Genomic DNA, 25,352 nt, shown 5'->3' on the forward strand with positions numbered 1-25,352 from the left:
CTCCCAGCACCCTGCTCATCCACAGCCATCACCTGCAGCACCCAGGGTGCCCAAGCACCAGCCAGGGAAAAGATGCCAACAAAACCAAAAACAAACAAAAAAGCGCTGTATTTACAGAATTCGAAAGTGGACACACTTGTGAAGATTACAGAAAACAGATAGACAAAAACACAGGGCAAACAAATGGCACATTTATTTACCTGTTACTTAAGATGGGCAAGATTGGTGCTTTACAGCCCAGGGACAAGGTAGGTATCACCTGTACTGTACACGCTGTCTGTGGGTGACCGCTATGGCTAAACAGGTCCTAAACGCATTGTCTGCTTGCTGGGAACGTCTGTGCCGCTTCCTGCCAGAGGATTCGACCTTTGGACCTCAAGAAAGACCCATTTCATGTGAAACTGCATCACAACTCAGAGCTCAGTACTGGAGACTAGACTGGCCCCAGCCCACACCCAAGACGACGCTTGGTTTGAACAACTGGCCCTAAAGTGGCAGGAGAGGGGTTAGGCTTACCCCCGCTCTAAGGAGAGGCAGGATTAAACGGTGAAGAGCCTGGACCAAACCACTGGAGACATGGAATTAAAGCTGCCATGTTCCTGCATGATAAACCGTGCTACTTCCGCAGCCCTTCTAGCAAGCTACCAGAAGGGTCCGTGCTTTGACAAGCACACCCAAAGTGGCAGCAGGAGTGGGCAAGTATCGACAAGTCCTTGGAAAATTGGAAATTACACTCCAGCTGCGGGAACTGTCCTCAGGGGCCATTACACATAACCCCTTGAGCCTCTTCACATCAGTCCCTTAAGCCTGCAGCAACACACTGTAGGCACGAGGTAAAGACGAGATCCAGCCAGCACATGAACAGCCAGGTTTTTGGAGAAACACAAGAAGGAGATCAGAGCTCAGCTGGTGACTGGAGGATGCCCCTAGCATCTGTGAACAGGCAGGGTTTGTTCCTATTCCCATGTGCTCAGTTTGACATTTAAACTCGCTTGAGGACACACTTTACACTCACTCTGTTAAAGCCAATTAAGACAGCATTCTTCAGCTGCCCGCACTAGATTTTTCCCAAGCAGGAACCACCCTGGATAAGGAAAGAGGCACAGGACAAGCTGCATTACCATACCAGCCTGGCATTGCTCAGGTGTAACAACTACTTCGGAGTCAGGTCAGGCACTGAAAACAAACTGCATAGCTGGAGACCTTCACCTGGCACATGCATAATTCAAACCTCCTGAGAAACCACGTTCCAGTGAGTAGCACTATTTGCATGTTTAATTTTAAGGCTAGTCCTTGAACTCGGGCTCTCCCAGAGCCAGCATTGGTTTATATCACTGCTTTCTGCCCTGTCACAAACATGACTTGTGGGATTGGCATTCCCTATCCCAGACTTCCTGCGCCTAGTTTCCTACATTCTTGTGTTAGAGCAATATGCATTTACCACAGACCTTTTTCCGTATCAAAAAGCAAAGTAATTACCAAATTACTAACCCCCACCCCCCAACAATGTTCGGTACCTAAAGAGACTAAATTGGGTCTCACCCCCAAAGAGTACCTAAAGAGACTAAATTGTGCATCACACAACCAGCGTGCCAGACCAAAGGACACTGGTGAGAAAGCTCTGCTGAATGGAAATTGTCACCGGCACCTCGTACTGTACAATGGCTGTGTCCAGCTGTCTTCATTTTACTTTGCTCTCTGTTTCGTTTTGCATCGTTATCTTGCCTTCAGCGCTTACCTTCCCTCAATAGCTAGCAGAGCTGAGACATCATGTACCACCCCAGGGATTTGAACAATTCCAATTACATATTTGTGTTGAATCAGTGCACAATTCATAATATTACAGGAAGAAAAATCAAGTTATTGAAAACCTACTGACGATAACTTTACCAAAACACTTCTACAACTTACATTTTTAACCCTTTGCCTTTACCACTTCATAACATTACATGAATTTACTAAAACTGTTACCAGCAAGTACAGCAGAACATTGCTAAATCACGTTTTTGAACCTAAAACCCATTCCCTTCTCTCCAATTTTGCAGATCAGAGCACGTCACCAAACAAAACATCACACCCCCCCATGCCTCAGAGCTATGCATATGACAATTCATGGTACAATGCCACAGTGCAGAAGTGGGTCTTCCAGAAGAGATTAAAATAGCAGCAAGCCCTCATTACAATGCATAATAGATCAGAAAGCCACAATTTCAGAGAGCTTATAGTATGTGGGGCTTTATGAAAGACCAGTTAAGATTCTACTCTAGTTACTCACATCAAGGGAAAATAAAAATAAAAACAGCATTCATTTTAAAAGCCTCAAAAAGCAGAATTCATACAAAATCAAACGTATTCAAACATTTTTACAGTAGTTTGCTATCTCTACTAAATGGCACCAGATTTCAAGTGGTCATGTGAAAGAAAAATCAGTAACATTGCAAATTTTGCCTGCAAGTTATTCTAGAAGCAGAATTTCCATCTTCGTATTTGTTGCTAAAAGGAAGAAGTAAGTGCGAATTGAGTATCGACAAATCTTTAATCTATATATCTTCTGGTTTGTTTTGATTCAGTAAGTAGAAAAGATTTTCCATACTCAAGTTATCTACAGATTATGTCTATATATAAAAAAATGTGTGGCTATATACATTTAATACATACACCCAGGCTCGTACATATATACACAAACTGGTAATGGATTGTCTCCCCTCCACACTAGTGACCCACTGAACCCACGCACCATGTCAGAACCTGCTTTAAGGCTGCACAGCGTATCGATTACAGGGCAAGACACAGGCCGGTGCTCTTGGTCTGGGCTGTAATTGTTCCACTTCACGATCTATTGTTACACTTTTAGTGGCGCATGACGAAATGTGAATAACTTAGAATTTGTTGTATAAAACAATTCCAGAAACAGAACTCCCTTATTCAAGGAACATCCCCGCTCTCACCCCTGACATTGTTTCTGCTACCTGATTACAGAAGTCAAACTAAATCATGTCAGAAACTGCCAACACACTCTTTTATCTTAATCTAAACCAACATGCATCAAAACATTCTGCAGTGTGGCATCCTTCGATTTTTTCATCTTCTCAATGGCCCTGTGGAGATCCTGCTGCTGCACGGGCCGAATTTCATCTTCATCACGGCTATAAAAGAAAGAGAGAAAGAAAAAAAGCAAGATAATGATTCAGGTGCTGTGTAACAGCTATTCAAACAATGAGCAGAAATCACTGAACACAGCAGTTCCGACATGGATCCAGCGTTATGCTGGAGACACGCCCCGTCCATGCACGTATTACCTGCAAGTACAGGAGACAATCAGAGGAACATCACAGCCAGTGGAGCTATGCATGGGCGAGGGTGTTACCAGCATTTAAGCCTGGTAACACAGCGCAGTAATATCACTTGTTGGTTCATGCCACCTCAAGCTTGACACTTTCAAATAGTCTTATTTTCACAGTCAAAAATTAATAAAGGTAACTCACTTGTTGGGGGTTTATGTTGTATAGTGGCAATTTGTCAAAAAGAGAACCTCCTGCTTTCTGTGAATCTTAGCAAGTTTTTTTAAACTTCTCTAAATTTGCAATTCAAATCAGAAAATACAAACTAATAATTGGACAGTGTGTAGCACCAGGAGCATTCACAACTGCTGTTCAGCTATCATAATAGACAGAATAATGACACATACGTCTCTTCTTCGCAGGCAGAATTAACATATTCCCTGACACAGAGGAGTGCTGCATCCCGGCACATTTCTTTCAGATCACTGCCTGAGAAGCCATCAGTCTCTTTAGCAACTTCTAGGAGATCTACATGCCTGTCCACCTGTCAGAAAACAAAAGGTCAGAGCATGAAAACTCTGAAGTCATTTACTTTGCTCACCAAGGATAAGAAACGGTCACCTCCAAGTATTTTTACCTGCCCTAAGAAGATCTTTTTCACTCTTGATTTTTTCTGACAGCTAAGAGAAAATTATTTTATTAACTTACGCTTTGAACCCTCCAAATAGTTAATTTCGTTAAATGAAACTGATGCTTCACCTCATAAAACTCTGTAGCTGATAAAGAAAAAAAGAAAAAAACACAGCCCACCATCATATTGGTATATTCTGTTACTGGCAAAGCTCCTGGGCGGTTTTGGAAGGCTACTGCATGGCAAAAACTGGATCACAGAAATAATGACCTGTTTTCCCCAAACGCCCACACAAGTTTCCTGCAACGGCACTGCTTTTTTTGGCAAAGGGCTCAATTTGACTCTATATGCATCTTTTATCAATAGACAATGAACACTGCCTGAGAGGTCTCCTTTCACAGCCACAGCCCTTTTTATATACATTATTTGAAAGTAGTGTTTGCGTTACTTTTGACCAGTAACACAGCAAGGCTGGAAAAAGTTCCTGTCACATATTCGTTTTGTTGTGGCCACCTTTCAGTGCAGAGTAAGAACTTCAAAAGCAGTTGTTCACTATCTCAGCAACTCAGTTGTTTGTTACTGAACAACTGCTCCTACTTTACACAACCATGAAATGGGGAACTCTGAGGCAAAATAACATGTCTAACTCCACGCACTCATTCCAGCCAGGATCCCATATTTATTCAGTCTGTTCACAGAACCACTGATAACAGCCCCTTCTGGCACATTTTGCAACGCATCAGTATCTTATTTTCAAGAAGTTAAAGCCAAACTAGTCTAATAAAAGGCTGAACTTAAGGCGTGACTTCTTCTAAGAGGGAAACTATTCCGTGGTGATGAAGGCAAAGCCCCAGATGTAATCTTCGCTGCTTCCCGATTCCCCTTCAACTCATGCACTCCCCAGGGTAACCCGAGAACGTGCTGACATCCACTGAGCACCCCTTCAATTCCCCATCGTCCCTCCTCGCCTTTCCTGAAGGACAAGGGTTACACTGATATTCTTCTGCTAGCTCAGATCTTCAGTTTGTACTTGAGCCCTGGCTCCCTGACCTACAACTCCACACGCAGTGCTCTGGTTTGGGTCTGGAGCAAGCCATCTGGCTGCCCAGGCATGGAAAGGAAGGCAAAAGCAACAGCTGGCTTACACCGACATGCCTCCTGCAGACACTACAGCCTGGCTGTCTTGAAGTGCTTTGCTTTAAAGCTTGACCCTGCACACAAATATCGAAGCCAGTAACAGTCAGCTGTGGATCTGCAATGTATTTGCTCAACGTGGGGCTGAAGGCCATCAAGAACTGAATGGAGCAGCACAGCTGGCTAAGAATACACAGAAAATGGGCATGTCATGTAGCAGACATTAACAAGGACTTCCCTTTGAGTGCAAAAGAAGAGGCAAGATTTTAAGACAGGCAAGGAAAATGAAGGACATGACTACACCTGTCATGCAAAGGACTGCCAGGAAGTTTGTCACCCTGGCTGAAAATAAGCTGGGCTTGAGAGATCCAATTCTTCCTCCTGTGGGAGGAACAAATGCAGACTGATTTTTTTTTTTCCACCTGAAAAATGTTATTTGTGCTGCTGTGATTCACTGCCACATGCTTGATATACCTTGCATTCCTTCAGGTCCATATTTGGGACCTGATTCAGGCTTCTGCTGAAGGCCTTAAGGCCAAGGTGGTGCAACTCCCAGGCCCAGCTGCCAAGGCAAAGGAGCCCCAGAGTTCACTTGCCTGCAAGGGCTAGGTGGCTGCAGATATTCAGGGAGCCTGTATAAAGGTCTGTTATTTGGCATACCTTCCTAGCAGCTCTTGAAGAGACATTTGAGTCTGAAATCACCACTTGCAAGAGACCTTTTAGTTCATTATGAATCCAAAGTGACCATTTACAAAGCAACCTCCCCAGTACCACAGCAATTCACAACAATGAGCTGTGATTTTTAGGCCTCTTAAAAAATGTAAGTTGGTTTTACTAACAAATTATATTTATTCGGATAGACTTCAACAAAGAGACACTTTGCAACATAAACTTCAAGACAAGTAGTGCTGCAGACTAAGTTTGGCAGGAACCTCCGATAACATAGGTCCCATATCCTTCCAACAGATGCCTCCAAGCATGCTCACACCTACCCCTTCTCCTCACGTTGGAATGCAGATGGCAACACGAACGTCATACAATATTACTAACAATGTCTATAGTAGTCTTCCTCTAAAGTAAACATGAACTATGGATGAAAGTGCAAAAAGCAGCACTGTCAAAAAATGTCATTCCTCCTGTCTTGGCTTGAGCCAACAGACTGTACAGAGTTAAAAAAAAATAAATTAGTATCTCTTCTCCCTGCTTCATGATGTCTTGAAATTTCTCTCACTGATCCAAGCGATTTCCAAACATGATTCACCTTGAGCATCTTTCAAGAAATAAATATATTACCTTGTTGTACAAGAAAATGGAGACAGAGAAATTAAGTAGTTCTCCTCAGAGATGGTGATTCACCACAAAATCCAAGGCTGCTGCTCTGACTGAAGCTCATGCTTGAGCCAGTAGGCAACTCTACCACTTTAATTTAACACCACACCTAAAACCACAAAAGATTCCTAACTTGTAATCAGAAATACCCTGGAACGTAATCTCTACCTTATTCCAAGACAGTCAATTATAATACACGTTTTCTACAACTTCAGAGCTTGCACTCATGAAAACAGTAATACAGCAAATTAACTATTAAAAAAAGTCTACTTACATTTTCATTTTTCAAAATTAGCTTCAAGATTGCTTCTCTTTGTTTCAGAGCCTTAAAACAAAAGAGATTAAAGTTACTAGAGTACAAAAATAAACACATGTAACATCCATCTCACTTTTGCACAACATGGGCTTTCAGTCACAATTCAGTGACACAAGCTGATCCCTCAGACCGGAGATAGGCTACACACTAAGGAAACCCACCTGATGTCAAAATCACTCAGCAAAACAAGATCTAGAGTACTCGGACTCCAGGGGCACACGAAACTAAACATCTGGGCGTATACACTTACACTAACTACAGGGAAAGGGAAAATGCACTGACATTTAGTCTTACTTTGCCCTAAGTGAAAGCAGCTGTTTCCAAATATTTCCCATCATCTTTAACGGAGGGCAGACTCTCTATATCTAGGGGATGCTTTCAATACTTTGTTAAATGAGATGTAGAGGGTAAACTCTTCTGCTTAAAAAAATAAAAATAAATTTAATTCTACAGATAATGCTTGTGAAATTTTAAGCAATATAAAACACATACTGTGATGAGATTACTGAAAGAAACAGTTCAGTCCTGAGCAAGTTGCCTGGCTATCCTTAATAGGCAAATTCAGGCAGCAAAGAGACTCTTTTTTTGTGCCTCCCAAAACCAAATGTCCTAAATTCATTTTTGTTGTTAAAAGGGGAAAAAACTACCCCATACATACTCTGGCAGATGAACAGTTCATACTCTGTCTCAAAAAATACTTCTTCCATTTCCCTCTGCCTCGCACACAATTTCTCATGAGTAATTTGGGACATTTTAATCTCAAACTTAGCTATAAAATCTGCAAGGCTTTAGCTACTCTACAACAACACTACCCGTGCACACTTCCAATCCACAGCACGTAAATTATCTTGGCCCTCAATAAAAGAGTTGTAACCAATCTTGGTCGTATCGCAAAATACCACAGACAAGAACAAGAGACAAGCGTTCAGTTCACGAGCTGGCTGTAGCAGGGTAAGGAAAGTTATGTGCCTGCGCCCTAAATGACACCTCCTGTTGTAATTCTGACCCTGGTAGAGGGAGCCAACCCCTGTAATCCCGAGGTACTGTTACCTGCAGATAATTCACCCTTCTAATGATGGTTCTTGATAGCAAGATGTGATAAAGTCCTAAAATACACATCCTTGGCCCTTACTAATTCAAGGAAAACTTGAAGATAAGTAAGGTGTATGAAACCCTATGAGCACGCACCACTGAAAAGTAGTTACTAGGTTATAAATGCTTTGTTTTGAAAAGTATCTGCCCACAAGCAGTGAAAGCCAGTTCAAAAAAGATGCATCTGGGAACACGACTACCCTCTTGCGCTATCAATACCAGCTATACTCCTCCAGTTCTGTCTCTACGTTTCTGCAAAAAATTAATAATGATGGGTATTTCTCTAGCCAGAAGGGAATACTGACAACCACGACTGAACTCTTTATAATATTGATATGATAAAAATGTCTTGTGATATTGCTAAGTGTTCGAATGCAACTAAAATATCTTGAAAAGGATGGCACTAGCAAAATTTATAGTAAGGGCAACCTTGTGACGGCTGGCATAATTGATAAAGACCTTAACTACTGCCTATTTGGTATAAATCTTCAGCAGAATAAAAACTGTTTTCCAGATTGCTTGCAGTGCCTGACTGTGGAAAGGCTTGAGAAGAATGTAGGCTTTGCTATGCAGATTTCATCCCCTCTTCTCTTTGAAAACTAAATACTGTGTATCAGGAAGGTATAAATGGTAGGTAGTACGTACCTACTTCTCGACACTATCCGACCTGGGTGCCACTCTTCCTGTAGGCAAGTGTGTGCAGTCACTTTTGTGCTTTTTGTGATGTTTTCAAGTTAAAACTAAGCTCCTTCCAGAGTGCAGCATCTAAGCCACTCCATTCTTACAGATGAAGAAAACAGGTGGGAAGCTCTCAGAGCACATGGGGTGGTTTCAGATAAAAAACCCAAGGAATCAAGATTACTGTGAGAAACTTCACCTTATAAAGCAAAGTTATATATGTGCTCCTAAAAAACCTAAAACCAGATCAAAATAATGTAGTATTTCTTTGAAAACAAAAAAACACCAAAAACAGACATGTGCATTGCCTGGCCGATAAGGCGTCCTGCCCCTAGCTCAGCCACTAGGCACACTGTGCAGGCAAACCTGGCATAACTTACAGGTTGGTTGATGTGAAACCGGGTTGGCATTCTTCTCATGATTGCAGAGTCAAGATCCTGAGGACGGTTGGTGGCTCCCATCACTATTACCTGAATACACCAACAGAAAAAACTAGTCAGCCTGAAACCAGCTTTTGAAAACATTGCTGTATTAAGAGTTTCAAAACCCAATATGTGACTCTTCCACACTTTATTAAGAACATCGACATTTAAAGAAGTTACATAAGGTTTCTTGGTACTGATTTCAGCAACTGCATTTAAACAGGCAGCTTAAGAGAGCATTGGTACCACAGAGCACCACCTGTGTGGAGATATTTTACATTAGTCTGAAGCCTTCTGAGCCCAATTTTAAAGTTTAAACTCTAAGCAGTAACCTAAACTTCTGCTTGTAAGTCTCGGCTATGTCTCTTTAGTTCCTGGTGGCCTGGAAGGAACTTGAAAGAGGATGTTTTGATGAGGTATTAAAAAATGTGGCATTTTTGTGCTGTTTTGAAAAAAGCAATCAGTTTACCAGGATGACCAAACTGACAGCTTTCGCATGCACTAAAATGTTGGGGGTTTTTTAAGTGTTAAAAAAAGCACTGGAAGTCAGCAAGAACCTATATGCACTGGTATACTGTAACAGCAGTGCATTAGAGGTGTACAAGCCAAGTTCAATACAAGGACAGTATTCACCTCATTTGACCACATTCCATCTATTAGTTTAAGAACAAATTTACTTCCCATTCACATCAGCCTTATTTTCTCATTTGTTATTGTAAGTTATGTACATTGTAAACACCCAGTCATGAAAGTGAAAAATGTCAGGGAAATTAATCTCCTATCAATACATTTTCCTGACATGCTTCTGGTCTTTTGTCTGGGGTCACTGTTCCGCAGCCAGACCTGGCAGCTCCCGCACCAGGCTGGGTTGTGTGTCCCGGAGCAGAGTCACCCTGCCGCCTAGAGGCTTAACTATACGGTGGCAAATTGCTACACACAGAAGCCGCCAAAAGGTGCATTTTTTTTTCACCAAGTCTTCACCTTCTAGCAAGCGTTACACATGCAAGTGCTTCATGCTTGCCTGCGTGCCAAACACAAGCTGTTGTCTGGCTGAGCTGCCTCTTGCAAAGTGGCATCGCTGTCCCCATGCTGTGCTTCCCTGGGGTCTGCACCAAGGCCCAAGGTCGGACCAGAACTGTTGCTCCCTCTGTGCTACACGAGCTGAGATGCCTTCCCAAAACCAGCTTTCTTTGCAGGTTCTGCTAATGTGGGACCCCTCAGGGCACAAATGCAGCTGCACGGGGCTTCCAGACTTGAACCGTCACTTCAAGCAGCACAGCTCTGTTTTCCAAGCACTGTGCCCAAGTTCCTGCATCTGAACACGCTTTTCAGGTGCAGTCAACACAGGAACAAATAACATTTGTCACAACTCTTATTTACAACTTTCTCCTAGCATTTGGAACTTTTGTTATTATAACAAAAGCCAAATTTAATCCTTATTCAAAGGAAATTTGTTTGGCAAGAATCAGACAAGCAACCCAAAGCTCCCAAGTAAACATTTGTAACTAAAAAAAGAGCCCAGCGATCTGGCTGTCAAAAACTGAGACAATGCAAATGTCAAAACCATCACTTAAAGAACACTTCCTGAACTGCAATGACATCTTGGAGAGGAGCCTGAAATATGGTATTGAAACAAAAACACTCCTGATTAAAAACTCCCCAGAAACCTGAATCAGCCCCTGTGGTGTCTCCAGCCAATTGTCTGCACTGCATTTGGCTCCTTACCCTGCAGAGGTATACGAGTAAAGGACAAGAGTGACTTGTTCAGGCTCTGCATGCTGAGCTTGAGAGATGGCTAAGACCATGTATTGTCTTACTGCGGGGAATGAGCAATTTTGACTTGCTCCAAGAAGTTGACACTACATTGGGAAAAAAGATAATACACTCTAACACTGGAAGAAATGTGTGCTTACAGGATCACATCAGCTTCCAGTTAAGTGTTCATACCATCAGCCTCTTATTAACGGTAAGCACACATGCTGCTTTAAACCTCCTCAGTACATATATTCACTGTGTTCTCATCAGTTTGTTAAAAAATCAACTGAAAAAAAAATCTTTAGTACTAGCTTCAGAGAGAAGGAAAAGCAGATTTTACAAAGAAAGAACTAATGGAGGTCAGAGCATCAGAACCCATTCACAGAAAAATCCAGACTAAAAAGGCTGAAAATCTTAAATTTGGAGAATAAACATCCTTTTTAAGACCTTTAAAAAGATTGCTCCAGGTGACAGTTCAGAAACACACCAAGCAGGCTTTCCTCTATGCGACACTGAAGTAATTTATTTCATAAATATTGTTTGTTTTTACAGCACCAGCAGCTTTTGTATTTTTTCTTCTCTCCAGAATACAGTAACTTTGTTGAGAATAGGGGAGGGGGACGGAAGCATACATAATGGGATGTAAGCACAGCTCCATCTAATAGAATCTGTCTTTTGATAACATCAACTTGTCTACCCTTTCAGATTAACTCCAGAGTCTAGCGATTGTCTAATGCTTTTCTGGAAACAAGTCAATCAACCTGCAACTAGGATGAATACTCAAATCTTTCAATATCTTTCCTGAAATCACAGATTCAGTTCACCTTAAAAAAAACATTGTGGACAGAATGGTTTTCAAAACAGTTTAAAAATTCCCAATTTTGGCAGCTCAAAGTATACAGCTATATTAATGAGACTTAAGACACTTCTGAAAATAACACTTCTTAATTAAAACCAAAATACCTACAAAAACAGTCTTCTCAAGAAGAAAAATGATCTATGAATATAAAACTCATCTCATTCCCATAATATACTGGTAATCACTAACACTGACAGGTAAACAAACTCTTTTGTCAATTATTACTATAAGCAATCTGCTACTGTTCCCAAACGGTTCAATGCACAATAACCGAGAGGGAAGAATCATGTTACTTTTCTCATCATCACAGAATGGAATTCCTCCCAGTAGCTCCCTGAAGAGGGCAAAGTTAGCGCTCCTGAGGTCCAAGGTTTTGATCCTGCTTATCGCCCTGCTTCCTCCACGCAGGATCCTGAACTCGACCATTTCATGGTCATCATTTGTACTTACTTGGCAGTTATAATCGGTGTCCAGTCCATCCCACAGACTCATGAACTGAGCTTTCATCATAGCTGTAGCTTCATGGTCAGAACTTGATCTACTTCGTAAGAAGGAATCTATATTAAAGGATTCAGAAAAGCAGTTTACCTTCAATCCTGCTACAGAAACTATGCTGTTTGATTTCTCATGTGCAAACTTGTGCTATTTTCTAGCTTGTAAATACTTTTTTAAATAAACATTGTCAACAAATGAAAAATATTTCTTACGATGAAGAACAAGAAAGTGGAATCTCACCACATTTTTAAGCACATCTTTTAAATTACATTACATGACTATATCCCCATCACATGAGACTGTCCCAAATCTTGTGCTCCAAATTTTCACTTCCCTGAATTCACGGCAAGTGTAACTTTCACCTTAATTTCTTATTCAGAGATGCAAGCATTCAGAGCCTGGCAAGCTAAAAGACACCAAAGCACAGGAGAACAGCAAGCTGCAGGACTGACGTGAAGTAGGCTATACAATTTATTATGCAGAGCTCTAACTCTGCCAGTGGTTGCCTAAAGAATTTCCAACAGCTAGAAAAACACCACATTCTTCACATCTACCAAAAGAACAAAAACCATACTAAGAACGTAGCCCCTTCATAAACCTAAACTGTTGAAAGGGTAAAAGCTTCATCAGGCTGTTTCTGCAAACTGTACAACTCACTCTAAGAAGCACCAGTACCACAAGACAACAAGTAATTTTAACTGAACTGCTCAAGTTCACAGGACTTAAAGAGACAAGTCCAAATCCACTGAACAACTGGCACCTCTGCTGTCTTCCTAGCTGAACTTCCCCTCCTACTTCTATTTCTCAGCTCTCCAATACCCATATTTTATTTTCCGTTATGTGCCCTCACGGCAGAAGTGCTGAAGTGTATCTGGTGATGGGTTTCCTGAATAAGTAGTTCCCTTAACAGAAGAAAAGCTTTCCTCATGAACCACCTTAGCCTAACCAAAAATAAACAGCAACTTGCTCTACTTGTAATTTCCTCCGCTAACATGAGGAAGAAATACAGTTTTTCCTAACTTGCCACTATTACTTTACAATACTATTTATATTGCTAAACTTTGTTCCATTATCACTCTTTTTAAGGAAAAGATGACAGTAGATCAATACACCCACCAACTTGAACCTACAGTTTAATGTCACCCTGCTGTAGTTAGTTACAAAAAAAGATAGGTTTTTACCTATTTCATCAATAAAAATGATGGATGGTTGAAGCTTTATAGCTAGGGAGAAGACCGCAGCAGCCAGTTTTTGAGACTCTCCATACCACTTGTCCGTCAGCGTTGAAGGCTGGAGGTTAATAAATCGACAGCCTGCTTCCTTTGCTGTAGCTTTGGCAATCAGTGTTTTGCCACAACCAGGAGGGCCATAGAGAAGTACTCCTGAAAAAGTAACAGTGTTAATGCTCTCTGGTCGCTCTACAGAAAACATACTTTGGTATGACAGACCCAATAGTGTCCTGGCTTGTATTTTACCAAAGTTTTAAAAGGTAAGAAACCACGTTACACAGTGTTCCATCAAATCAAATACAGAGTTATCCTTGCTAATAAAACTTAGCACAGGGGGGAGGGGGAAAAAAAAAAGGAAAAAAAAAAAAAAGAAAAAGGAGCCCATATACATTTTAAACAAATTACCCAAAATTAAATATGACATCTCATACTATTTTTAAACTTCTTATAGTGAAAGAAATCACAGTAGTGTTTTTCTGACCCAGCTGTCAAGAAAACAATCTTAAAAAAAAAATAAAAATCAAGGCAAACAAGCCTGAAACACAGAGGACTACTAAGGGTTTTTTCTGTTTATGTGACCAAGATGACCACAAACATAACTACTCTGAAGCAACGACTTCCTATCAACACACAGTACAAGCCACTAATAAAACTGGGGATCTTGCTCTATATGGAAAGTCTGCTTTAAAAAGACAAATAAAAAATATTTTTTTCTTCAGCTTATTAGATCATGACATTAAAGTAATTTTCCAGACAGTTTCAATTTGTGACTTAAACAGAAAGTAGCCTGGAAAAACTACACCAGTTACAAAAGTGCTTCATTTTCCATCACTTAGTACATGAAACCGAGATGGTCACAGATACAGGCAGTAATTAATAGTTTTCAGAGAATTTTCAGAAGACAATATTCCAGGGATAAGAGCAGTAAACAAACTTTGGCATTTTGTCCAACATTTTAGGTGCAAATTCTGCTTCTTTGCAGTAACACACAGCAAATACAGCCATATGCATTCCAGCAGAGAAAGTCCAACTTCTGTTTTACCGTTGGAAAATTAATTTGTCACCTGCCGGTTTCCTTACTGCCTCAATACTGTGCAACTCAACTCCAGCAAAAATCAAGCGATCTCCAGAATAAAAATGGGATCTCTGTCTCTTTGAATGACTAGAATTTCTAAGACTACAAGACAGATGTCAAGCAAGATTAGCTTACAAAGACATCCCACATTTATGACTTATGCTTCTATGATGCTGCAGAAATATTAACCAAGTGTATAAAGCTGCACAGCAGAGCTATAGCTCACCTCTGTCAAAGGACAAGATCGGGTATAAGAGGAAAAAATCGATGATTTAGGCAGTTAAAAATGCAGGCTTGTCCTGGGTTCGGCCAGGACAGGGTTAATTTTCACCAGGAGCCAGGAGGGGAAACAGCCGGGCGGGCTGACCCAGCCTGGCCAAACAGAACATGGTATTAACAGTACCATGTGCCCTCACGCTGGGTTCTGGCTGGGGGTAGCTGGGCGGGGGGAAGGCAGAGCGCACAGCAGCGGTTGGTAAGAGTGGCTCTGTGCATTTCGCTGTTTGTGTTGTGTATTCTCCTTATCTGTATTGTTGTTACCGTTCCCTTTGCTGCTCTGTTAAACTGCCTTTATCCCGACCCATTGGTGTTTGCCTGTTTCTTTCCATTCTCCGCACCCCAGCGGGGGGAGGGGCGGCAGAGAGGCCGCGTGGCCCTTCTGTTGCCAGCCACAGCCAAACTATAACAAGGCTACATAGATTAGTGCACCAAAATATAACATAAATAACTGGAAAGCAATTATCGCTTCATTATTAAGACAAAACTTATTCACTAGAACTTCATTTCACAGTCAGAGAAGAGGAAAAACCTGAGGGTTTTCCCTGGCATCAGTCCTACTGGTTGCACTCTGGACTGGCAACACGCTTCCTCTTTACTTTCTGAGTAATTGTAACTATTTTTCTTTTTTTTTTTTTTTTTAAATACCATCATATAAATTAACAGTTCCTTCCTACCTTTTGGTGGCTGTAAGAGCCTGGAATTCTCAAACAAGTATTTCTTCTTGATGGGCAAAATAACAGTGTCTTTCAAATCGGTGATAACATCATCTAAGCCTGCAATATCACTCCAGGTTACCTAATCCAGAAAAACAGTATTAGAAATTATGCTCATAGTCCCTGCCAACAAAAAATATCCACAAGCTTAGAAGCACTGCAAGGCCTCAAATACAAAAAATCAAGTGAATAAAAAAACTTGGCTCTCAACGATGCAATTTTAGTTTTAAAAAAATACAGAAATCTTTCCTATGTATTTCCATAAATACATATCTATATCAAATCATGCAATCCAAAGTCAAAATCAAGATCTTCCTTGTCTGAAGTGCTTTCATCGGAGCAACACAGAAAACAGTTCCTTACATGCATGCTAAGCGGGTCTACGAGATGTGCAGCAATACTCATTTCATATTCAGTAAGCTTGACGTTTTTCACTCCAATTTGCTTCATTAGTTTTTCAGCCTGGAGGAAATAAAACGCCAAGAAAATCAGAGAAAGAAATTGAATTCGTAACTCAAAAATTAGTTTTTAAAGAACTGCTATCTGGAGTCTGAAAAGCTTCTGCATAAGTCAGGTGTGAAAAGAGGTTAGATCTTTCTGAAGTACCAGGTTCTCCTGTTTCCTAATGACTTCTTGTCACTTGAATGAAACTAAGTCATATGTCTCAGTTTCCGTAAAGCAAGTGTCACACTAGCCCTTCCACCCCAAAATCCACAAGTCATACATTATGACCTGAAAAGCAACCAAAATAACCATTAAAACACAGAGTTTGCTGCTCAGAACAGGTTTGCAAACACACAGGTAACCTCAGTAAAAATCATTTCCATACTCTCTGCAGGAGTTTCCAAAGCTGATACAGGTATGTTACACTTTAAAAAAGCCCATTAGTCCTTACAAACTTTGTACAGGATTCAGATGAAAAGCGTGAAACTTGTTATTAAACAGAACTCGAGAGTTCTTTCACATGCTTAATTATCTTCATTCACAACCCTGCAAATAATACACACACACTTTAATGGGAGATACAATTGTATTATTAGAAAAAGCTTGCTCCCTCCCAAACTTCTCCAGCACTGTATAAAGGAGAGATTAATGTTTCTCAGAAAAAAAAAAAAAAAGATAATTCACAGAAGACAGTCAATTTTTTCTATATATTGAATGTTTTCTTTTTCCCAATTAAAAGGAAAAGTAATTTGTTGCATCAACATGCTTTCACAACTCAGTTTCTCTTCATACTCAAACTTGCGGTTAAGTCTGACATGCTTTTGGGATATTGCAAGCTCTGATATAATAGCTGGCACTAACAAAGATCATAATATCTGATTTTTAAAGTGGGGCAAATTTTTTTACTAAAGATCTCATTAAAAAAAAAAAACACCACACAAACACTCAAAACATAATTAGGTTGCTCAAAACTGCTGTTTGAACCTGTGAAATCTGTGTCAGCCAGAAAACAAAAACAAAGCTGCAACATTTCCTTCAACACTTTCCAAAGGAGACATTTAACTTTTGGTTCTGAAATGCACCTAGATCTTTTCCCAGAGCATTAACTCCCACACATCATTCTAGTTCAACATAAGGAATGAGGCTTTTCACTTTTTTTCTTCCCTTTCCAGGGCATTTTGACTGCTACTGGAGGTGGAGGAGAACTGAGGGAGAGCGACAAAGTGCAAGCTATTAAAAAGGCATTTGGACAGCAGCGTTCCTCTTTGTCATGAGTAACTAGAGTCCCTGCCTCTGCTGGTTTTTGGCAACTTAACGGCAGAGAATTAAGTTGCTTCTGCCCAAGGTTTTAAAAAGCAACCAAGAGATCGATGAGAGCATTATTTAATTCGACTGCTGCTTAGCATAGCTGTCAGAAGCAGAAATGGCACTGGGACCACACACTTGCAGATAATTAGAGACAACATCACACTCCAGTTCAACAGTTTTTCCACCACTTCAGGCTAGAAATTTTAACTAGTTATAAAATGTAAGCACTGAAAACATTAACAGCCTAGATCCTGAAATTTACTAAAAGATAATTTTTTTTATTATTCCACATGCTTTTGTCAATTATTTCTCTGGTTATTGCAAGTCCAGTTTTCAGTTAGCACATTTCTCTGTATGAATGGTAACGAACAAGACAGCATTTCACAGAAACATTTATGAATAAAACCCTACCTGTTTCTGAGCTTCTACTTTTTGCTTTCTGGTCGGATCAATGGCATCAACCATCCATTTAATGGTAAAATATGTTACAGCACCAAATATGGTTAAACGAAAAATCAATCCGACCACTTCATTCCGGCTCAGGGGACGTGAAAATGCTTCAGCATGGACCATTTTGCCCCTCAACACTAGATGTGAAAAAGCACAGGACAGAGAGAAAATTACAGCTGAGAAAACATCTGCCTTATATTTAAACACCATTTTATAAAAAACTACTTCCTGTGCACACCGTGGGCATAAAGCTTACCATAAAGTTATAATGGAATAACTCAACTATAACACAACCTCAACATATAAAAAACTGTGTAAGATTAAAATGTGCAGTGCTCAGTGTAATAACGGTTTCATTTCCACTTTCAGTAAGCAGAGAAGAAATGGCAGCAACAATTTGAGGCCTTACTTCTTGATTGACGACATGCAAAAAGGTCCTGATTTCACTCTTCCCTGAAGAAATCTGTATTCCTTTCAGCTACACAATAAAGTAGGAAAAATTACTTTATTTCAGTGCCAAGTTTACATTCCCATTGAGACTGACGTTTTGTGACTGTTATTGACCCAAGAATGCTAAGTCATGGGGACAAAGATAACTACATTGTGTAAGCAGGGAGTTCTTTTCCCTAAGAGAAAGTTTAAAGGAAAGGCATCCAACCACCAGACTAAGGAGTGGTCAGTCACCTGTAACTGAATAAAATAAGGTTAAAAGCTGGAGCCTGCACCTAGCAGGATACATTTGGAGTTATTCATATCACTGGAAAACTGAAAATGCTGAATGTGGCACACAGCTATCAAGGGAAAAGGCTGGCTGCTGTATGAGCCAAACCCAGAAAGTACCACACCTTCCAGTTAAAAGAGACTGCTGCAGAGAGGAAAAAACTCTCCCCAAAATACTGGAAAATGTCTTGTAAAATCAGAGTCCTCTTTCCCCAATGTACTTTCTCCTCATCTGGCAGGGTTTCTGCTTGAGAATCCCCAAAGCTCTCCTCGTTCACAGCCCACTTTTCCTGCTGCAAGGGCAAAATCAGCGGCAATTCCTTTGGCAGCTTCCAGCACTCCCTGGCTGGTCTCCAAACTGAGCTGTCAGCCAGGGGAAAGCCAGACTACTGATAGCCAAGATATCCCCGAATTCCCTCTCGCTTGGCTAGCGGTCACATTATGTCGACCCTGTACTCAGCTCAAAGCGATGCCATACCACAGATTCTGTTTACAAGGATTTGGCAGACTGGAACTAGGAGAAGTACCATGACACGTTTACCAAAAGCCGTCAACAGCTTGCTACTATATTCCAGTGTGGATCACTAAAACAGCTTTGATTTTTTTAAAAATCTTCATTCTCTGTTTAGAAATGTAAAAATCAAGGCTGTTGCTGTGCACAACTGCTTGGAAATCAAACAGAATTTGCTGCTTAGGCATCTAAGCAAGTAACACAGAGCTAGGAGGTTCTGTGTGTTCTCTTAAGCCTGATTTATTCAAGTAAAAGGGTGGTATATTTACTGAACAAGAAAAAAGGCTTCCAAAAAAGTCCCCAAAGCCAATGAAAAAAGCAACTTCTTATGCAATCCTTGCCCTGAACAGGAATTGTAAGAAAAAGTTTTAATAGGAGAGAATTTTAAGTTTAACCCTTCTAAATGAAGTTCTGCACGAATTTTAGTATTTATTTTCTAGGCAGATCGCTGAGACAACAAGAAAGACAGTGAACTGAACAGCAGGCCCCAGGTCCGCACGGCCACCACCGCGCTCCGTTCCAGCTCTGCCTCGCACGCCAACGCTTCCAGTACCAAAAGGAAACCGAAAGGAGAAGCGGCGCTGGTTCCCGTTCTGCTCCGCGGGGCGGCCGAGGCGAAGCTCCGTCCCTGCTGGGAAACCCTCGCCTCTCCTCCAGCCCTCGGACAAGGGCAGCCGCTTCTCTTCCCAGGGCTCGGCTTCACCCGCACGCAGCCCCCCCGGTCGCGGAGCGGCCCAGAGGAGGGGCCGGTTCCCGGCGGTCTGGCGGGGTCGAGGCCGAGAGCCGGGAAGCGGCAGGGCCCGCCCGCCAAGCCGAGCCGCCCCGCTTGGCCTCCCGGGCCGCCCGCTGGGCCCCAGCGACGGGCAGGAGCGGGCCTTTGGGAGCCCCCGGCCCTGCCGAGGGCGCGGCGGCCGCCCGGGGCCCGGCCATGGCGGTGCGGTGAAGCGAAGGCGGCACCGGTGAGAGCCGGGCCGGACCCGCCGCCCGTGACCTTCCCGCCGCCCGGCAGGTGCCGGCGCGGCGGTGGGGAGAGGCGGCGGGCGGCCGCTCCCTCGCTGTCCCGCCGCGTCACTCACCGCTCGGGCTGGTCTCCGGGACACGCGGCCGGCGGGGTGAGGCGCGGCGGCGGCCGCACGAGCGGAAGAAGACAGCGACGGCGGCGGCGGCAGCGCAGACCCTGGCTCCGCGGCGGCGCGTCCCGTGCTTCCGCCCTCCAGCCGGCTCCTGCCGCCCCGCGCGAAGGTTCCGCCCGCCGGCGCGGCCCGGCCTGGCCCGGCCCAGACCGGCCTGGCCCGGCCCAGACCGGCCCGGCCCGGCCCGGCCCGGCCCAGCCCGGCCCGGCCCGGCCCAGCCCTGAGCCCGCCCGGGAGGGAGCCCCCGCTCCCCGGGCCGCTCGCTGGGGGCAGAGGGCCTGCTCCGTGCCGTCTCGGAAGCAGCCACATTTCAGAGGTTAGTAGCTGAAGTTTGGAAAACGCAGTATTTGGCAGATTTGAGATGCTACAGAGATCTGCCAGAAAGAAAATCATCGAAATTTAAGAATTCATCAGTAGTTTACAAGAGCTATTGTGGTAGCAGTTCTCCAATTTCAACTTGTAATGAAAACATTAACTTCGCTCTCTATATATAGTAACAGAAAAATGTCCAGAAAAAGGTTAAAGTAAGGGGATCTCTGTAATAAGTGTAATTAATGCAAAGTTTTGGCAGCTTGTCTTCAATTCTTCTGCTCTTATGTCAATACCACGGAAGTTCTAAAGCCCTTCAGACCCAGCTTTGCTCCTGAGAGAGTGCTTTGCCACTCTGTTTTATTCTTACCTGTAATTCATACATTGTCCAGGGGCTTCCTAATAAAATTCAGCGTGCTCACTTGGGAACGTCATTTGTTTGTCAAGTGCAGTTAGCTTTTTACACACCACTAGTTTTATTACAGGTCATTTTTAAACGTTGTCCCTTGTACACAAACACAGATGCTTCACCCTCCGAGGAGCCTGCTGAAACTCCCAGTGGCTCTCACAGACAAGAACCTGTGGAGCAGATCATGTGCTTCTGTTCTGTGATTTCTCCACCACACCTGCTCCACCCACCACCTCAGGTAGAGAACATGATGCTGAATTTCCTTCCCGAAGCTGATTGGCTCATGCCGAAGCCCGGGCACGCTCTCCAGTGACCCGACTGGGATGTCATCGGCCCCACCAGCATCCATCTGTCATCCCACCAGTGGTGCATGGTGTTCCCATCATTAAATCCACGTGCAAAAAAATACTCTCATTCTTAAAGTAGTTGTCATTTTACCAAAGTACAGTTCCAGCAGTTTTGGTTCAGTTCAATTTATTGGATTACTATATACCAAAACACCCCGAAAATTTAAAAAAAGTTTTGAAACAACTTTTGCTTCATCAGCATTGATGAATCAGTATTTCCCTTTTATTGTTTTGTGTGCTATAGCCCTTCCAAATAAAAAGTGTATTTAATCAGAAAATAAATATATCAATGTCTAAACGCACCTACTGATTTACAGAAGGCCCTCCTTTTCTGCTGCTCCTCCAGTCTTTGATGGTAAATATGATTATAATCTTCTAGGGAATTTTTTTTCCATCTGTGTAGAATATGAAGTTTCCCTTTGATGTTTTAAGAATGAACTAAACATAATCAGTGATGCCAACAGCTTTTGCTATTAATTTGAGGCTTATACTCGTTCTTGCAATCACCCCTTTTGAACAGAAAAAGGATAATCGATCATTTCACTGTCTGCGTCTCATGCACTAGGAAAATGCTATTGTGTTCAAATTACCATAGGAAAATATTTAGGACCCTTATGTTTTTTCTCCCACTCTCAAAAAAGTGACATCTGTTTTCCTGCAATTAAGAAGAAATGCAGACACACACAGAAGTAATAAAAGCTTGAAACCTACATTTTGTCACTGGTATTTGACAGCTGTGGCGACAGCCTTTGAAAGAAATCTTCTGCTGAAAAACACTTAAAAAATTTTTGAAAGATGCAATTTTTCAGAAGCCGACCAGGGTCAGGTTGACAGGTTGACACAGAATGTGTAGATTGCATAGGGTGCTAATTTCTCAAAATACTAAGAGATTATAATTTCTTGAACAAGTGTTTCTTAAAAATGGTGAGGAACACCAAATTCATCCTGCTTTCCTAAATACGGAGTCTCAAAACCTTTACATTGCTGAAGGCTCAAGGTAGGACTTAATTCATCCTAGAAGCTGAACCGACAGAGAAATCTCCATGAAGTCTCCATCCCTGTGGTACCACTGGAGCTTCCCCCGTTTGCACAGACCTGGCCACAGCGAGGTTTTGCTCTGCCATTGCTTGTGCTGTCCGTGCACCAGGCTGACTGGGAGCTGCAGGAGCCAGCAGAGACCACCAGCGTACTGCTGACTGGTCCTTTCCAGTGTTAATGTGAATTGGGACTTACTTTTCAAGTTACATCTTCTAGTAAAAATATCTGTCTGAAAGAGAAATGTACTGGAAATCATGGGTTTATACTGGGAAAAAAAAAAAGGTCTTTGTGGCAGCTGCTGTCCCCAAGCCTTTGGCATGCTTTGGCTGCTTTAGGTATGCTTCCTAAGGACAGATCTAGAAAGTGGTAACTAAGAAAGCTGAAACTCCTTCAGCATACTTTTTTATCAATTTTGGTTTTGCAGCTGTGGAAAAAGAGAACATTTTTTTTGATATTGAAAAACAAGATTGCAAATTTCCCCCCAGACTGAAAAATTTCATATTGAATGTATGGGTGACTTGATTGGACTCCAGTGGATTGTAGCTCTTGAATACAGGACTAGAAGGTCACCGAAAGGACCAGTGTAGTTGGAAAACTATCGGGGAAGGTGAGATGAAGGCTGCACCGTGTATGTACCATTTTGCTTTTGACTGCTAGGTGCTTTGCTATAAAACATTGTTTTTGGTGAACTTCATTCTCCAGTCAGTGCAGGCTGACCCAAGCTTTGCCCGTGACGTGAACAGGAGCAAGATGGGAAACGAGCGGCATATTAAAATCTGAAGGGTCTGTGGTGGTTGGAGATAGGAAGGGGGTTTGCAAGACACAGAGAACACCACCACGCACAGAGAAGGAACAGGGATGAAACGAGATAAATAGACAGCAAGGCAAAGTGTAACAAAAAGAGAGATGGGATAGTAAAGAAGCTGGAGGAAAGGGGATGGGCTAGGAATAGCTTCATAATTGGGGAAAAGCACGTAGGAGTTTTTCCCCAGAAGACTCTTCCAGGCTGCACCAACTTGCAGACCAAATACTTCCCGAGTCAGAGCATGCGTTGTATTTTATAGTAATTTTTTTCATGAATTTGTCTACTCTCTCCTTAAAAACTTTGGGCACCTATGGCATTTTGTAACCAAGTCCCACAATTTAACTTAATGCAACGGCACTACATACATCTCTATTGTTCTGAACCTATGGCCAGCTAGTTTCATCTGGAACCCCTACATTTTATAACGAAGAAATGGCAAAGCAAGCAGTCCCCGTCCAACTTCTTCAGTAACTGAAGATTTTACAGACCTCTAGCTACCTTTTTAAAGCAGGCCCTCAACTGTATACAGAGTTAAAGATCGAGGCACAGCATGAATATTAACAGTAGCCTAGTTATGTTCTCTCTCCCTATCCTACCAATTGCTGGCATAGTCCCACAGGTTGAATCATGAGGTTTCCGCAGTCGTCGTCGTTACAAAGATCATCGCTGCGTGGTGTGACGAAAATCTGTCCCAGGCCTTGCTGACACAATGGTCATGTATAGATATCTACTACCCAGACTGCTTTTCAGCATTCATCTGACTTAGAATTGGAAATCTAGCAGGACTTTCAAATAAGCCAGATGAACCTTCCAGCGACGTATACATAGGCAGACATTAGAAAGAGAGGGCCAGTCGTAGGACAGAGGACTTTGAGAAATGTTTTCAAAGACAGTCTTGATTTGCTAGCCAAATCTGTGCTTGTGTACAGATAACTTCTGAGTCCAGGACCTAAAAGGACGTTTCACAGGTTCATTTCATAGATTTGAAGTCCGGGAAAGGAACAGAACAATCTCACTGCACACACGAGTTGATCCCAAAATAACTATGAGCTGCCAATGTGATCGCGAAAACGAGACCCTGAGAGGTCTTGGGAGCAATGTTCCTAGCAGAGCTTGGAAGGGATTAATACCATTGTTCTCGGCGCTGGAAAGATACCCTCGGGAACACTGCATGCCATTCTGGTCATCTATATTGAAGAGAAATAAATAATAATGAAACTGGAGCAGAAAGTTGCTGCTGAGATGACGGAGAGTGGAAAGTTAGGGGAGCTCAGCTAGCTTAGTGTAGTCAGACAATGGCTAAGAGGGACATTTCTGCCTGTAAGAGCACAAAGGGTAAAGAGGGTAAATGCTACAGAGTAGGAGATATTTAAGGCCAATGCTCGTACAAGAATAAATGAATACAAACCAGTCACAAATATATTTAGCATGAAAATCAGAAGAAGGTTCTGGGAACAGCTTCCCAGTGGGAATAATGGTGGCAAAAGATCTTAAGATGAAACTTGATACATTTATGAAAGAAATTATATAATACAGCATTTGCAAAGGCCGAAGACTGCAGCAACCCAGGACATCCCTCCACCTTATGTTCCCGTTTATTTTGAGCCGTTAAAGGCAAAGTGTAGCATTTCACCCTCCCATTCCTCTTCCTGCTCCAGCCGTCTGCAGCCGGACTTCAGCATCCCTCTTAAGCGCTGCTTAAAGATTGAACGAGACACTGAATTTATCTTGCACTTTTGAATTCCTTTTCGCTGTTTCTCAGAAAGGAAAGTTTTGTAAAGTATTGCCTAATTTATATATGCAAAAATTTATATTTAATACATCCAGGGGTGGACCTGCTGGAGAGCAGCTCTGTGGAGAGGGATCTGGGTGTCCTGGTGGACAATAGGTTGACCATGAGTCAGCAGTGTGCCCTGGCTGCCAAGAAGGCCAATGGGATCCTGGGGTGCATTAGGAAGAGTGTGGCCAGCAGGTCGAGGGAGGTTCTCCTTCCCCTCTACACTGCCCTGGTGAGGCCTCATCTGGAGTCCTGTGTGCAGTTCTGGGCTCCCCACTTCAAGAAAGATGAAGAGCTACTGGAGAGAGTCCAGCGGAGGACTACAAGGATGGTGAGGGGACTGGAACATCTCCCCTACGAGGAGAGGCTGAGGGAGCTGGGCTTGTTCAGCCTGAAGAAGAGAAGGCTGCGAGGGGACCTAATATATTCTTACAAATATCTGAAGGGTGGGTGTCAGGAGGATGGGGCCAAGCTCTTTTCAGTGGTGCCCAGTGACAGGACAAGGGGCAATGGGCACAAACTGAGGCACAGGAAGTTCCATCTGAACAGGAGGAAGAACTTCTTCCCTCTGACCGTGACGGAGCATTGGAACAGGCTGCCCAGGGAGGCTGTGGAGTCTCCTTCTCTGGAGATGTTCAAGACCCGCCTGGACAAGGTCCTGTGCAGCCTGCTGTAGGTGACCCTGCTTCGGCAGGAGGGTTGGACGAGATGACCCACAGAGGTCCCTTCCAACCCCTACCATTCTGTGATTCTGTGTGATCTTCTCATGCACAGAGTACTATGTTTTATCCAATTTTTCCTAGTCCTTACCAG

The 25,352-nt window shown here is 42.7% G+C and overlaps 1 protein-coding gene across 2 annotated transcripts in view; it reads right to left on the reverse strand.

Moving 5' to 3' along the window:
- Positions 1–88: 88 nt before the first annotated feature.
- ATAD1 (ATPase family AAA domain containing 1) overlaps positions 89–25,352 on the reverse strand; it is a 28,122-nt gene continuing 2,858 nt past the window's right edge. The window contains exons 1-10 of one of the 2 annotated variants that reach the window (XM_075423264.1): positions 19,798–19,949; positions 17,452–17,627; positions 15,652–15,750; positions 15,250–15,370; positions 13,174–13,374; positions 11,948–12,054; positions 8,842–8,931; positions 6,650–6,700; positions 3,689–3,825; positions 89–3,146 (exon numbers count right to left, since the gene is read on the reverse strand). In XM_075423264.1, the coding sequence (XP_075279379.1) occupies positions 3,026–3,146; positions 3,689–3,825; positions 6,650–6,700; positions 8,842–8,931; positions 11,948–12,054; positions 13,174–13,374; positions 15,250–15,370; positions 15,652–15,750; positions 17,452–17,613 (1,089 nt within the window). In that variant the 5' untranslated portion in view covers positions 17,614–17,627; positions 19,798–19,949 and the 3' untranslated portion in view covers positions 89–3,025. Of the gene's footprint in view, positions 3,147–3,688; positions 3,826–6,649; positions 6,701–8,841; positions 8,932–11,947; positions 12,055–13,173; positions 13,375–15,249; positions 15,371–15,651; positions 15,751–17,451; positions 17,628–19,797; positions 19,950–25,352 lie in introns of those variants that run through there. The other variant, XM_075423263.1, reaches the window with a different exon arrangement.

This window comes from Opisthocomus hoazin, chromosome 6 (genome assembly GCF_030867145.1).
Source record: "Opisthocomus hoazin isolate bOpiHoa1 chromosome 6, bOpiHoa1.hap1, whole genome shotgun sequence".
Lineage (NCBI taxonomy): Eukaryota > Metazoa > Chordata > Aves > Opisthocomiformes > Opisthocomidae > Opisthocomus > Opisthocomus hoazin.